Raw genomic sequence first — 15,437 nt, forward strand, 5'->3', positions numbered from 1 at the left:
TGTTATCACAGACAGCTCCAATTAGGATGAATCACTGCCAGATTCTCCTCCCCTACTGGCCAGAGTTAGAGATAGGCTTTAGCAGAAACTTACAACACAGAGATCTGAAGCTCGCATGCATGCTTCTCATAGAAATATCAGACCAGCCAGTCCAGAGTTTTAGCAGGATGGAGTTCCCAGGAATGAGATGATTGTTGCTTCTATATACAGTGGCGCCTCGCATAGCGATCACTCCGTATAGCGATGAAATCGCTTTGCGATGGATTTTTTGCAATCACAAAAGCGATCGCTTTGCGATGGTCCCTATGGGAAGTGATCATCGCAAGCCTTCATTTTCGGCCAGCTGATCGGCGGTTTCAAAATGGCCGCCGGGTAAACAAAATGGCCACCCGCTGTGTTTCCTCACTTAAGAGGAACCGAAAATGGCCACCCCTATGGAGAATCTTCGCTTAAAGGTGAGTTTTTAGCCCATATGAATGCATTAATCACGTTTTAATGCGTTTCTATGGGCTTTTTATTTTCGCTTAGCAATGTTATCACTTAGCAGCGATTTTTTCTGCACGGATTAACATCGCTAAGCGAGGCATCACTTGTACACAGAGGTCTGGAAACTTGTGGAAGCAACAAGTCAATTCTATCGCTTGCATCCACACTCTTATTTATCCTGAACTACCTGAACCTTGCTCTCCTGACCCTTGGCTCTCGGACTCTGACTTTGGACTATGGTTTGTGTTTTGGTTTTGACAATTCACCATCTGTTTTGATCTCCCTGACCTTGGACTGCCTTATTGGACTTACACCTGCTGAATCCCCTGAGAACGTGACAGACCATATTTGTTCCTATGATTTGTTCTTTTATTCTTTATTTTTCTTTTGGTTTTGCCTTTAAATTTTAATAGGATTTTTTTTTAGCATGGAGCATTGAGATACAACTCTTAAGAACGTTTGCTTTGGAGTGGTACTTAGCTGATGTAAATAGGTCTTGCTTTCAAAATGTGCAGAAGAACTATAATTATTTGTGAACCCCAAAAAATGAACCTGCCAGACTGAAGGATTTTGAAACTGCATGATGAGTAACAGTTATTTTTTGTTCCCCACTTTGAGACAGAGACAGAGAATTATAAACAGAAAATATTTTCTGAGTGCTAGACCAAGACTATTGTTTTTTCAGTATCATGTTTAACAGTATAATGTTAAAGGAGAAGCTGTACTTTTAGGTAGAACATTCGTCGTTGTTTAGTCGTTTAGTCGTGTCCGACTCTTCGTGACCCCATGGACCAGAGCACGCCAAGCCCTCCTATCTTCCGCTGCCTCCCGTAGTTGTGTCAAATTCATGTTAGTTGCTTTGCAGACACTGTCCAGTCAGGTAGAACATTAATGTTGCGATTAAATCATTATATGAAACTGATAATCAGTTTTGTTTATGATACATCTGCAGATATTAGTGGTGTTCACAAAGGAATAGTATAAATTGCCTTGGTTGATTGAAAAGCTGCCGGACACATGTCCAGTTGCAGTCTTAGCATCTTGTCAATTAGATGTTGCATGTTATGCAATTCTTTTTCGAACACCACTGAGATTTGCACAAGTAGCCAAAATCCTCTTGTATAGTTACACCAGCAGAAAGAAGATGGCATAACTTGGAGCAGCAAATTCCTACTAATTAACAAATCCCTACTTGAGTTCTCTGTTGCGTAGCACTGAGGTGGCTTGACACATGACCAGTTCAGTTAGGGACATATTGATTAGTGACAATTTGCTTCTGTGAGTTATGCCATTTCCCTTCTACCAGCTTAGCTACACAACAGGATTTCAACCACTGACTCATAGATTGAAAGGTAAGCTAATGGCTTTCCTATATCTTGTAAAGACTGGTTATATGTTGTGGAGATGGTCAATTTGCTCTGGAGTTTGGTCTGAACTTTACAGGATCTATCCAAAGTAACTGTCTCCCAGAATAAGTTCAGGATCTTGGATTGCTCCTCTAAAATTCAGACAATACAATGGAGATTTACCACTCTGTGAAATTGGAGTGACCAATTTGTGCTGTATTGGTTTTTAATACTTCTTCTGCATCAAAACCTGTAAGCCAGAAATTGAAATATTTTTTAAACAGTGTAGTAATGGCAAGGCTCATCCCTCTTGCCTTGCTTCCAAAGAAGGTCCAAGCTGATGGATTGTAGGTGTAATGCATAAGAACTATGTAATTGTCCTTTTATAAGGTGGGTGCCCATCAGAATTTTACATCAGAGCTAAATTTAAAAAAAAACAAGATCCATAATTATGGTGCAGTGATTGAATCCATTATTTGAAATTGAGCAATCTAAAGAACAGCCAAGTAAATCTTTCAGCAATGCCTCTGTTCACTGCAGGAACACTGTGGGAATTCAAAGTGAATAATGAAAGATTGTTTGTTCCTGTGCAAAACTAGAGAAAAAAGTCAGTGTTCACATAGTGCAGAGCACTTTGACTCATGTTTGTTAGACTTCCATTATTTAAGAATTCTTATATCTTGTAGTTTAAAAAAAGAAGTGATGTCGGATAAATTTTATAAGCACATTTTACTTTCAGTCATACTTACTGGTTTAAGGTATTTGTGGCATTTACAATGTGAAAGCTAAATGGCTGAATTACTATTTGATGTATTAGAGCATAATTAACATAATGTTAATGTGCTAACTTGATAATGTATTACTGTGGTTGTTCTGGGTTTTTCGGGCTCTTTGGCCGTGTTCTGAAGGTTGTTCTTCCTGATGTTTCGCCAGTCTCTGTGGCCGGCATCTTCAGAGGACAGCAACCAAAGAGCCCGAAAAAACCCAGAACAACCATTAGATCCTGACCGTGAAAGCCTTCGCGAATATAATGTATTACTGTCTTTTAAACATTTATAACTATTATCTACAGGCAAGGTATTACGTAGTAACTGATGGTGTGTGTATATATATGTGTGTGTGTGTTCCAAAATAAACCTCATTAAATTCTATGCAACTTATTTCTGTGTAAATGCTTATAGGATAGCAGCAATAATTTTGCTGTACTAAGCTGTGTAAAAAGATTATAAGGTTATATTTTAATTTATCAGCAAACTTTTCCCAGTTCTTCGTTTTCAACTTCTTTATACGTAGTTGTTTTTGAGGCACTTAGGTCACCATGATATAAATTCTTTCTAATACTGTAGCAGGTTATTTGCTTCTTTTCTCTTTTCTTCTTATACTAACACACATACAAATGATCCACCCAAAATGAAGTCACATGTTCAGTTCAAGAATCATATATTCATTGGTGACTGAAGAAATTGCTTAGAATCCATAAAGGCTCACTTTGAAATAAATCTGTTAGACTTTATTCGAAAGTGTCACAATACTTTTGTGTTTGTATGTGTGTCTGTTATGTGCATTATGCCTTTATGGTGTAACAGATAGAATGATAGACTAGGAAACCTGGGTTCCAAAACTTATTTGGGGCAGAGTGGCATTTCTTAAATATATCAAATACTTTGGAAACCTCTACTGGGGTTGCTGTGTTTTGGATGCAACATGATTTCATCTGACACAACAGGTTATATGCACTGAAAAGACTAACACAGCTGCCCCTTTGAAAACTGAAATCAAATGAGACTTCACCACTTGTTTAATCATTCCTGGTTGAGTTGACTTAATATCTATCATGTGTGTTTGGTGACATTCTGGTTTGATGTATTCTGAGACTTAAAAATGAGAAGCATGATGATCATGTTGACCCTTTATCTGCAGACCTGACACTGGGTAAGCCTGGAAGCTGCTTCATGTCTAGCAGCAGCCATTTGCTGCCTCTAAGTGTTGCAGAACCTCAGCTTGCCAGATCAGTCTTCTCTCTGATAAATTGTGTCAGCTACTGACACCGAGCAGGAAGGCTCCTTGAGCCATGGGTTTAGCTACTGGGTAGGCCTGGTTAGATGTAGCTAAGTAGTAGATGGACAATATTTCATCCTGTGAAAGTACAGTATTTTGTCAGTAAAAAAAATCATTGGTGCAAGAGTTGCATTTCTATAATTAATCCATGCAGTTGGATAGATCTACTAGTCAGATATAATTGAGATCACCCTTACAAATAAATCAGTGTGGCAAAACTATGTTTCACAGGCTGATTATTATTGTAACTGTGAAACACAGTATTCCTGTCTCCTTATTACAATGAACAGTATTGTTAAGATCTCTTTTTAAAAGTGCCAAGTATGGTTTTAGATATAACAACTATTTATTTTTTGTCCTTCTTTTGAAAAAAAACAATACACTTAATCTTTGTTATATTAATTCCTAAGTGAGTACATGGATATCTGTATTTCAGATTGATTTATCTGTGTGTAGTTATCAGTCCTCAGCCAGTTATGTGTCACATGAAACCAAAGGTAACTTTATAAAAAAAATGTTTAAAATGCAAGAAAAGCAAAGAAACCAAAATAAGACACCAGACATAATCAGAAATGTGATACAGATATTATTAACAGATAAAATGCCTAACTTTTAAAGAAAATCTTAAAAACCAGCTTAAAACTGGAAGGAGAGGGGACCAATCAAAAGACTCTCATGAGAGATTTCCATAGCCACTACTACTACTGTACTACCACTATCACTTCTTCTTCTTCTTCTTCTTCTTCTTCTTCTTCTTCTTCTTCTTCTTCTTCTTCTTCTTCTTCTTCTTCTTCTTCTTCTTCTTCTTCTTCTTCTTCTTGTTAATGTTGTTGTTGTTGTTTCTCTTCTCAGTATGCCACCCTTTTCCTCGTAGGGAATTTAAGGTGGCTATCAGTTAAAAGAACATAATAGTCCTAGTTTTTTTAAAAAACAAAACACTATGAGATATAGTAGCTGTTCCCAGTGCCATGCCATCATAGTTGTAGCATTTTTTTTCCAGAATAAAGATATTCCAGTTCCAAGTTCCACTCTTCTAGTCCTTTTTTAAAAAAAATTAAATATTACAATCCATCATGTTACAAGTAATACATACAAGGCTTAACATAGTAATCTGTCATTTTATTATGTAATTTAACTGTTGACCGCCTGCTATTCCCACATTTCATAAAGTCACATTTCCGCCATTCCCTGTTTCATCTTAGAAAAATATCAACCAACAATCTAAATGCTCCAAATTGTTTTCTGAGTCATGTGTTTCCACATTTATTTTATTGGCATGTTTTAATAGAGGCTTCCAGCTTTCAGTGAATTGACTATGTCTTATTTCTCCTCTATATAATCTAATTTTATTAGTAATTTTTTCCATCAGCATTGTATTCCATATCTTATTCATAAATGCGTGTAATGAAAGAGCTTGGGCGTTTTTCTAATTTCTAGCAATCTCTGATCTTGCTGTCCCTATAAGATTTGCTACTAATTCTTTATTTTCAAGTTTCTCATTTCCCCCTGTAAATATTGAGAATAACAATAATGTTTCATTCATTTTTTTTTATTAATCAGTGTCTCTGTCCATCTAATTACTTCACACCAGAATGCTTCTATTTTGTGGCAAGATATCCACATGTGTTCCAAGGTTCCAACGTTTTTTGTCCACAGTTCCTCCAGCATTTATTTGATATATCTTTATTAATTCTGTGTAACTTTGTAAGATATAAATGCCACTCCTCCAGTCCTGACGCCCCCATATGACCGCTTCATTGTATCAAAGTCATTGGCAGCCCTGTGGGAATCTTTAATGTCCAAAATTTGCAGCCCCCAGTAAAATCATCTCATCAAGGGTGATTTTCGGACATTAAAGAAAATGATAGCTTCAAATATAGTGTAGAATAAATGCCAATAATGTAATTATAGTACTGTATGTTGGTCTCTAGATTACTGTGAGGTATAAACTCAGCTGGTGGGACTGCTTTATTTATTTCTTTTTTATTTTATTTAAAGTATTTTGTTTATCCCAGCTTTCTCTTTTTATAAGCTGGCTGGATATCTCAGTGGTTTAGACATCTGGCTATGGAACCAGAGGTTGGGAGTTCAGTTCTCCACTGTGCCTCCTTGTGAGTAGAGCCAGAATTTGTGGCCTCCTCTGATTATCTTAACACCTGGGCAGGCTGATACAGGAAGATGCACTCCTTCAGATAGCTTGGACCCAAGCCATTTAGGGCTTTATAGATCAGAACCAACACTTTGTATTATACTTGGAAATAGATCAGCAGCCTGTGGAACAGCTGCAATTGAGGTGTGTGTTATATGATCCCTGTGACCAGCCCCGGTTAACGATATGACAGCCATGTTTTGGACCTGCTGATGTTTCCAAACACTTTCCAGAGGCAGCCCCAGGTAGAATATGTTATAGTAATCCAGCCGGGATGTAATGAAGGAATGTGTCTCCGTCTCCAGATCAGATTTCTGCAGGAACAGGCACAGTTGGTGCACTATTTCTAATTTTCCATTCTCTTGGTCACCATTGAAGCCTTGGCATCCAGGCTCAGAGACAAATCTGGGAGCACCCCCAAGCTGCGCACCTGTGTTTTTACTGGGATTGCAACCCCATTAGGCACAGGCTGCATCTCTATTCCTTGATCTGCCTTTTAACTCACCAGGAGCCCTTCTGTGTTGTCTGGATTTAGTTTCAGTTTATTTACCCTCATCCAGTCCGTTACTGACATCAGACACTGATCTAGAGCCAAAACAGCTTCCTTGAATTTAGATGGCAAGGAGACATAGAGTTGGGTATCATCTGCCTAGATCCCTAAAACTCTGGACACCATCTCCCAGCGGTTTCATGTAGATGTTAAATAACTCAGGAGACAAAACAGAATCCTGAGAGACCCTAGCAGCTAGGGTGTCAAACAGGATTTCCCCAGCACCACCTTACGTGTTCTGGCCTCCAGGAAGGACCAGAACCACTGTAAGACAGTGACTCCAAGTCCCATCCCAGAGATGGGCCAGAAGGATACCACAGTGAGATTTGAAGCCAGATTCAGATGAATCTAGATAATCCATCTCATCCAGAAACTCCTGAAGCTGAGAGGCCGTAACCCACTCCGGCATCTTGCCTAAGAATGGAGTATCAGAAACTGGTCAGTAATTATTTAGTATTGTGGGATCCAAGGAGGGCTTTTTCAACAATGGTCTTACTGTTGCCTCCTTTTAGTATGCTGGGATACCCTGTTGCAAGGAGGCATTCACCACTCCTTGTACCGACTTCACCAGTCCCCCTCTGACAGCTTTTATAAGCCAGGAAGGGCAGGGATCCAGTAGATATGTGGTAGTCTTCACCCCTACAAGTTTTGTTTTCAGTTTCTAATAGGCATAATCCAGTAACTTGAACGAGTCAAGTATCTTTTTATGTCAGTGTATTCTGTAGTTTAATGAGGGGCTATTTTATTAAATTTTAAAATGTAACCAGTTCTGAGTGCTGAGGAACTCCTGGTTGTGTTCTAATGCTAATAATAAAATGCCATCAATAATCATGTGCTGTCAAAATGAATTCTGACATTGTGACCCCCTTTAGAGTACTGTACAGTGGTGCCTTGCTAGATGATGATAATCAGTTCCACTGAAATCGCTCTTTAGCGAAATCATTGTGTAGCGAAAAGCATTTAATGCGTTCCAATGGGGAAGAATCGTCGTTGTCTAGCGAAGATCAGCCATAGGAAAGCCACTTTGCGAACCGCCGATCAGCTGTTTAAATAGTTGTCTTGCGAAGCTTAGGTCCCGAAAACACCTGTTTGCGAGTGCGGCGGGAGCTGTCAAAATTGCTGTCTAGCGAAAATCGGTTTGCGAAGCAGGGATCAAACATTGTCCAGTGAAATTCACCCATAGGAATCACTGTTTTGCGAATCGCTATAGCGATCGCAAAAAGCCAATGTCTAGCGAAAAAACTGTCATGCGGGGTAACTGTCTAGCGAGGCACCACTGTAAATGAAGAACTAACTTTCTTTCTATATGCCATTCTTTTCTCCAAAGAGATCAAGAATGAGGCACAACACAAAAACAATATACTGTACACTGCATCTAGAGAGAGAGCACTTAGAAGTGGTTCACCATTCTCTTCTTCTGGGGGCACCCTGGGAGTGTGTAGCTTGCCCAAGGCCACCTGGGCTGGTTCTTTTCCCTGGAGGTACAGTGAGGGGACGTGGTGGCGCTGCAAGTTAAACTGCTGAAGCCTCTGTGCTGCAAGGTCAGAAGACCTGCAGTCATAAGATCGAATCCACATGACAGAGTGAGCCCCCGTTGCTTCTCCCAGTTCCTGCCAACCTAGCAGTTCGAAAGCATGCAAAATGCAAAAATGCGAGTAGATAAATAGGTACCACCACGGTGGGAAGGTAACGCTGTTCCGTGTCTAGTCGCGCTGGCCGCGTGACCACAGAAGATTGTCTTTGGACAAAACACTAGCTGTATGGGTTGGAAACAGAGATGAGCACCGCCCCCTAGAATCAGACACAACTGGACAAATTGTCGATGAGAACCTTTACCTTTACAGTGAGGAATAGAACTCCCACTCCGTGGCTTGGCCTAAACCCCCTGAGCTATCCACTCAGCTTGTGCTATAAATACATAACAGTAAATACATAAGGATTCTCTTGGATCTACATATGGGTTATTTTTGTTTTCGAATAATATGAGTTTGGTTTTGTTTTGGATTGTGGAAATGATCACATACTTAGCGGTATAAAATATAATGGAAAGATATATTAGCATTAGTTATTACATTCGTGCCCCGCTTTATGATTATCCCGTTTAATGATGAATCCGCTTGACGATGATGTTTTTGTGATCGCAAAACGGTGGTTTGAATGGGGTTTTTCCGCTTTACAATGATCGGTCCCCTGCTTCGGGAACCGATTTTCACTTTAAGACGATCAAAAACAGCTGATCGTCAGTTTCAAAATGGCCGCCGGGTGTACAAAATGGCTCCCCGCTGTGTTTAGGAGCCATTTTTCACTTTACAGGCACCCGAAAATGGCCGCCCCTATGGAGGATCTTCGCTGGACGGTGAGTTTTCAGCCCATTGGAACGCATTGAACGGTTTTCAGTGCATTTCAATGGGCTTTTTTATTTCGTTTTATGATGTTTTCGCTTTACAGCGATTTCGCTGGAATGAATCAATGTAATTGTTCTTTATTTTATTTATTAATTATTGGATTTATATCCTGTCCTTCTAGACAAAAGTCTACTCAGGGCGGCTCGCAGCATTAAACAAATAAAAACAACAATTAAAAACTACAATAATAATATGATCAAGATGGGAGAATAAACAACAAAAGCAAGAAAATGCAATCAAGAATTGGCAGGAGGGAAGGCCTGCCTAAAGAGCCAAGTTTTTAATTGTTCTGAAGCATTAGTTACTCTGAAACTAGCTGCAGATTAATTACCATTTTGAGAAACAAATAAAATTGAGGTGGGTGCTGTAGAAAACATACTTCCACCCCTCTTTTATATGTCTGAAATGTGTCTTTTGAATTTAGCTTTAATTATATTAAAATGCACATAGCACTGTACATTAAATGCAACGTGCTGATAATATGCACCATCAGAATGTTGTTTCATTTTAATTTGTGCTGGGAACATGTATTTAAGTTCTGAAGCATTAATGATAATAGGAAAGCTTTCACAGAAATAATTAGGAGTGTTTTCCTGTAAGAAAGTAGAAATATTCAAATTTGTCCTAGAAACATCCTGTGTAACTTTAATTATTGGCTTCGCTGTGTTTTAATCTGGATCTGTAAGGTCTATGTATCAAGTTGTATTATTCTTAACTTTTCCTAATTATTGTACAAAAAGGGTAATCAAGGACATTAAAGTCTTGGTAAAATTACTTTTTCAGACTGTATTTTCCACAGTCTACCAACCAGGACACTACCCATCTTAACTAGGGGAGGTCTGGGAATTGTACTCAAAAAAGTAACTTTTCCAGGCTCGAAATGAAATGAAATTTTTGTATCTGCACAGTCTTGTTTTATTAATCTGAACCAGTTGTTCCTGTTGTTGGTCTGAAACAAAAGTTTAATAATGGGTCTAACCATACATATATACGCATGTGGGAGAGAGCAACAAGTAATTGGTGCATTATATAACTGCACCTGAAGGGACGTGGTGGCACTGCCGTTTAAACTGCAGAAGCCTCTGTGCTGCAAGGTCGGAAGACCAGCAGTCGGAAGATCGAATCCCCGTGACGACGTGAGCTCCCATTGTTTGTCCCAGCTCTTGCCAACCTAGCAGTTTGAAAGCATGTAAAATGCAAGTAGATAAATAGGCACCACCATGGTGGGATGGTAACGGCGTTTTGTGTCTATTCGCAATGGTCACATGACCATGGAAGCTGTCTATGGACAAACGCTGACTCTATGGCTTGGAGACAGGGATGAGCACTGCGTCCTAGAATCGGACACAACTGGACTAAATGTCAAGGGGAACCTTTACCTTATAACTTCACCTGGTTAGTGGTAAAGTGCTGTTTGGCCCGATTATGCAGATTACAAGCTTTCTCAGGGTATTTGGCAATACTACTGTATGTTTGGGCTTTTGGTTAGTTGACCTATGAAAATATTTGCGAGCCATGATCAGGGGGGGAGATGATGGGGCACTGCTGGTTTGTATTAGGTCAGAGGTGCCTGGCATTGAAGTTAGTGATAGCAAAAGACATTTAAACAAAACATTAATTCAGAATACCGTGGGTGTTTTTTTTTAAAAGCAATGCTTCTGTGGGAAACTAAAATGTCATATGACGGGTTTGAGGGCAGAAGTATATGAAGAGAATAAGAGTATTTGCTTCCTTTCTCATGTATTTGAACTTGATGCTCTTTGAATGCAAACTAAAGGAAATACTGTAGTTGTTTTTAAATGTTGGCAGCTCTGAGTGCTTGTTTAGCTATTGGCTACTTGTACTGATGTGAGAATGACATTGGAAGTATACTAGAAAAATAAATAAAAGTATGCTGCAGTTTCCTCCCCACAAGGTGAGCCAATTTTATTCTAGGCCTCTCGTCCAAAAGGAGCAGGGGCAAGGTGTTGGGAAGGACTAATGTGGAAATGTAGTTTTTCAAGGTGTTTTTTGTTGGGGCTGGCAGAACTTAAGAATAGTGTGTTGTGCATGGTCAGTTACATATATCCATTCAGAACTGATGTGATGCAAGGGTGAACCCTTGCAAGGCTCATTTTCATACTTTGAGGAAAGGGCTGTTTCTTTGGTTCAGAAATCTGCATGACCAAAAGCAGCAGAATATGATTTTTTTTAAATGTATGATTAAGTCAAGCATTTTGATTTAGGCACTAACTGCTTCTGAACTAGTCCAAACCTTGCATATAGGCAGGACAGGATTTTGGGGGGAAGTAAATGTTTCAAGAAATGTTGATGTATAGTAATGGAAAAGTAGTGGATTTATGGAGTGGGGCCCCCGGAATTTAGAAGGAAAGGAATGGCAACATGTATAGCATTTTGCTTTTTAGACCTAAATGTTTAAGTATTTAAATGTATTATGCATAACTTCGCGCACATGATTGTTTTGATATATTTATATATTTTAAACCTGTGCCTCTTAGATTTGCAAAAAAAGTAGTTACAAACTTAGTGGGGTTTTTTGACAGTTTGTAAAAGGGGAGGGAAGCTAAAATGAAGGTTTGAAACGCAAGCTATGAACACCATAAATAATATTATTAATAACATAACATAATAAAACTGTTCTCTATTCCATATAGCAGTTTCCAAAGAGGTATTCATGTTGGTCTGTCTCCCCATGTCAGCAAAATGAGGCAGCCGGGGCAAGGAAGAGGAAAAAACAATATTGTGCCACTTTTTTTTCCCATTCTTTAGAAATATTGTGCCACTTCAAAGACTTAACAAACTTGTTTCAGTGTGAGTTTTTGTGGATTAAAATCCAAATTTTCAGACACCTGTAAAGTGAAACTTTCCACTGAAACAAAACCTTTAGTTTTTAAAGTGTAATATTATTGTGCCCTTGGTTCTCCTTTCTCAATTTTTTTCCTTTATTTTGCATCCATTCTATATAGCTGACATTATCCATAAAAATTGACTCAATAAGAAAAATGTTTACTGATGAGGTAAACACCATAAAGATTAACAAATGGTTTATAGCATACACTTTCATGGACTTCAGAGGCATCTGATGAAGTGACCTGCAGTCCACAAAGGACTTCACTATGTAAAAGAGGGAAGTATAGGATTGTTAGTGAATCTCTGTATTATAAAGAACAATCAGCCATTTTAAAAATATGTTTTCTGCTGGAGCTGAGGTACTGTTTCTAGCCTGAACAATCAATGCTGTGCAATAATTTGTTGGTAATCATACTAAAGGAGCATACCAGATTTGTATTTAAATATTGACTTAAATTCTATATTAACACTTAAATCTTCTACCGTGTGGATTAAGTTAGCCACATAACACCCATCTTCGTATTTATTTAATGTACCTTTGAAAAAAGCTACTATTTTTATTTAGAGTTTTTCTCCCTCTCTGTATAATCAGAATCAGTTAAGGAACGCTTAGGGTTTTTTACATTCTGCAACTTTCTTTTTCTTCTTGGGTTCAAAACTACTGATGGTACATAGACAAATCTCCATATATTAATCACACAGGTTAAGACGGGTGTTTTTTTTCCACATATTAACCTTGCTTCCTGATGTGGTATGGGTACTTCCACATAGCTGAACTCTTTTCACAATGAGAAAATTTAGAGCTCTAGAGCAGTGGTTCTTAACCTTTTTGAAAGAAACGCCCCCTTGAGCCATTGAGGAAGTTATCATCGCCCCCCCTCCCTGCGGTGATGATATCTTATTTATTTATTTGTTTGTTTGTTTGTTTGTTTGTTTGTTTGTTTATTACACTTAAATCCAATGACCCCTGAAAACAAAATTCAATTCCAAGAAAATGAAATGCCCCCCAAAAGTAACTTTTAATGATTTAGTTGCAAGTGAATTTTAAGACGCAAAAAGAAATATAAAAAAGGCATAAAACCAAATGCAGGAACTAAAAATTTCAAGACAAAAAGTCTGAAACTAAATTAAAATGGGAGGAAAATATATATTCATGCACACTGTATAAAGGCTGCAGCCATCTTCACAGGTTTGGCTTGCTCCAGCGCCCCCCTACCGCCCCCCTTCTCCTCCAGCGCCCCCACGCCGCCCCTTTTCGTTCTACCGCCCCCCTGAAAAATGAAATCGCCCCCTGGGGGGCATTATCGCCCACGTTAAGAACCACTGCTCTAGAGAATTTGAGACCTATAAATGTGCATATTATTATTTGACTATAATTCCTGTAACTAGAAGTTGTTTAATCTATATATGTATTATATACAAACCAGTTAGCATTTTGAGGGACTGTAGGGCATTAAAACAGCACCTTAAAACCTTGCCTTAATATATCTATCCTTTTACTCATTAGAAGAAGTCGTACGGTCCCTTTTCCCATTTTCCCCAAACATCAGTTTTCCATTAGAAAGTCTTTGTAAACTTCTGTTTAAACAGCAAGTCTGCTTTCATTTTTCTTCTTCCTTAAACTCAATTTCTGCTTGATTGCTGCATAGTTGCACCGTCCATTTTTAACACAGAGAAGCACTAAAGAGCAGTGGCATTTGAACTTTGAATTCTCACTTTCTGTCTGGGCAAAGAGCGTTGAATCACAGGAGCCAGTGTTATGGTTCAGACAGCATTTTCTAAAGAGAACCAGCGCTTCAGGTAAGATTTTTGTCATCTCTCCATAGAGATGCCCAGATTCAACCCTACCAACTTAATGTCAGTCTTTTTCCCCAGTGCTGTTCTGCTCCTGTAATGTGATTGAATTGAAGCAATATTTGCACAGGACAAACAAATTTCATTGTTCAGAACAAAATTTAGACCAGGAGTTATAAGCATCTGGCTGCCAGGGTCCACTGGGGTGGGGGGGTGTACTGCCATTATAACTGCTGCAGCATACTGGCAGCAAAATTGCCACTTATTTGCAAGTAAATAAGATAAGCATCAGCTGTATGTCTTGTTTTTTTAAGGAGAACTGCATTCTCAGAAGCTTCCAGGAAGCAGAATTCTTCTGAAAAGTTAAAGGGCAAATGGCACCCACATACCTTGTTTACTACCTGCAAGTAAGTGGTGCTTTGGCCCCTGCCATCACTGTATTTGGCATTGAGTGTAGTGGAAATGCTGGCAATGGCTCCTGGAACTATCAAGGGCATTACATTTGCTGACCCCTGATTTAGAATCCAGAGATGCTTTAGCAGGTTTTCCTGTTCTAATACCACATCTAAGAACATAAGAATTTCCTTTTTGGATCAGACTATGATTCCATCTATTTCAGAGTTCTAAAAGTAGATGCTTTCAGATATTCATAGGCAGACCATGATGCAAATAGTTATGCTTTATTATCAGCATCCCCAGCCAGAGGTACACCGCCTCTAATGTGAAAGCAACATTTGGGTTATCATGACTGATTGTTAGATGCCTCATCCATGAATATTTATATCTTTATTTTGAAAAATTGTCTGCATAAATGGCTATAGCCACTTGTGATGCCATCACACAGAGCTTATGAGCACCCCCATCTCCAACTGCAAGGCCATTGTGTTAGGAATAACAATAAATTGAATAATTACTCTTAGCAAAGTTGTGTTTGGCTGTAGAACCAGCAAGTGTGTGAAAGCGAAGAGAGAATGTTAGCTTAGTGTATTAATTATTCATCATAAGTTGTCCCTTAATTATACTTTGCTGCTTCTCAGTTACTAAAACAGTACTTTCATCAGAAATCTGTGCTAAAGCATTAAGTGAAAAACATCCTCAACAAAATCTATTTTAAGACTCTAAGAGACAACAATGTTACATTGATAACGTTCTTACAGATGGTTGACATTTTTATTATCTGGATCCATGGAAAAGAACTACTAGAAAGATTTCCCCAGAACATCAGTAACTTTCATCCTAACATTAAGCTTAGTGTGGATCAATCTACATAGCAGGTTCGTTTTCAGGATGCCACTGTAAAACTACAACTTGGACGTCTTGTCACCACTCTGTACAGTGGGGTCTCGACTTACGAACTTAATCCGTATTGGAAGGCAGTTCTCAGGTCGAAAAGTTCGTAAGTCGAAACTTCATTTCCCATAGGAATGCATTGAAAACCATTTAATCCTTATCTGCTCTTTTCGTCCATAGAAACTAATGGGAAGCTGCTATTCCGCCTTCTGCCACTAGAGGGGGATATTTTTTCTTTTTTTCCTTTTAACCTAAGATGACTTAGCTTTAAAAAAAAAGGAAAAAAAAGAGTTCGTAACTCGAATCTAAGTTCGCAAGTCGTCCATATATTCCTGTGAGAGCAGTTCGTAAGTCGAAATGTTCATATGTCGAGCTGTTCGTAAGTCGAGACCCCACTGTATTGAAAACTGCTGCCTGTTACAGATTGTTGCGTGTTTCCACCCTGAATATGCCAAAAAATCTGTTGTCTACAGCCAAGCCTTTTGATATAATTTAATCTGCTTGGACCC

The 15,437-nt window shown here is 38.7% G+C and overlaps 1 protein-coding gene across 7 annotated transcripts in view; it reads left to right on the forward strand.

Annotated features, from left to right (window-relative positions):
- TRAF5 (TNF receptor associated factor 5) overlaps positions 1–15,437 on the forward strand; it is a 48,221-nt gene that overhangs the window by 4,630 nt on the left and 28,154 nt on the right. For 2 of the 7 annotated variants that reach the window (XM_020794649.3, XM_072989981.2), the window contains exon 2: positions 13,953–14,045. The exons of 2 other annotated variants lie outside the window; for them this stretch is intronic. Coding sequence is in view for 2 of the 5 variants with exons in the window: in XM_078382933.1 (XP_078239059.1) it covers positions 13,604–13,644; positions 13,953–14,045 (134 nt within the window). In the remaining 3 variants the exon portion in view is untranslated. Of the gene's footprint in view, positions 1–12,650; positions 13,645–13,952; positions 14,046–15,437 lie in introns of those variants that run through there. 3 more of the 7 variants (XM_078382935.1, XM_078382934.1, XM_078382933.1) reach the window with 2 other exon arrangements.

This window comes from Pogona vitticeps, chromosome 1 (assembly GCF_051106095.1).
Source record: "Pogona vitticeps strain Pit_001003342236 chromosome 1, PviZW2.1, whole genome shotgun sequence".
Classification (NCBI taxonomy): domain Eukaryota; kingdom Metazoa; phylum Chordata; class Lepidosauria; order Squamata; family Agamidae; genus Pogona; species Pogona vitticeps.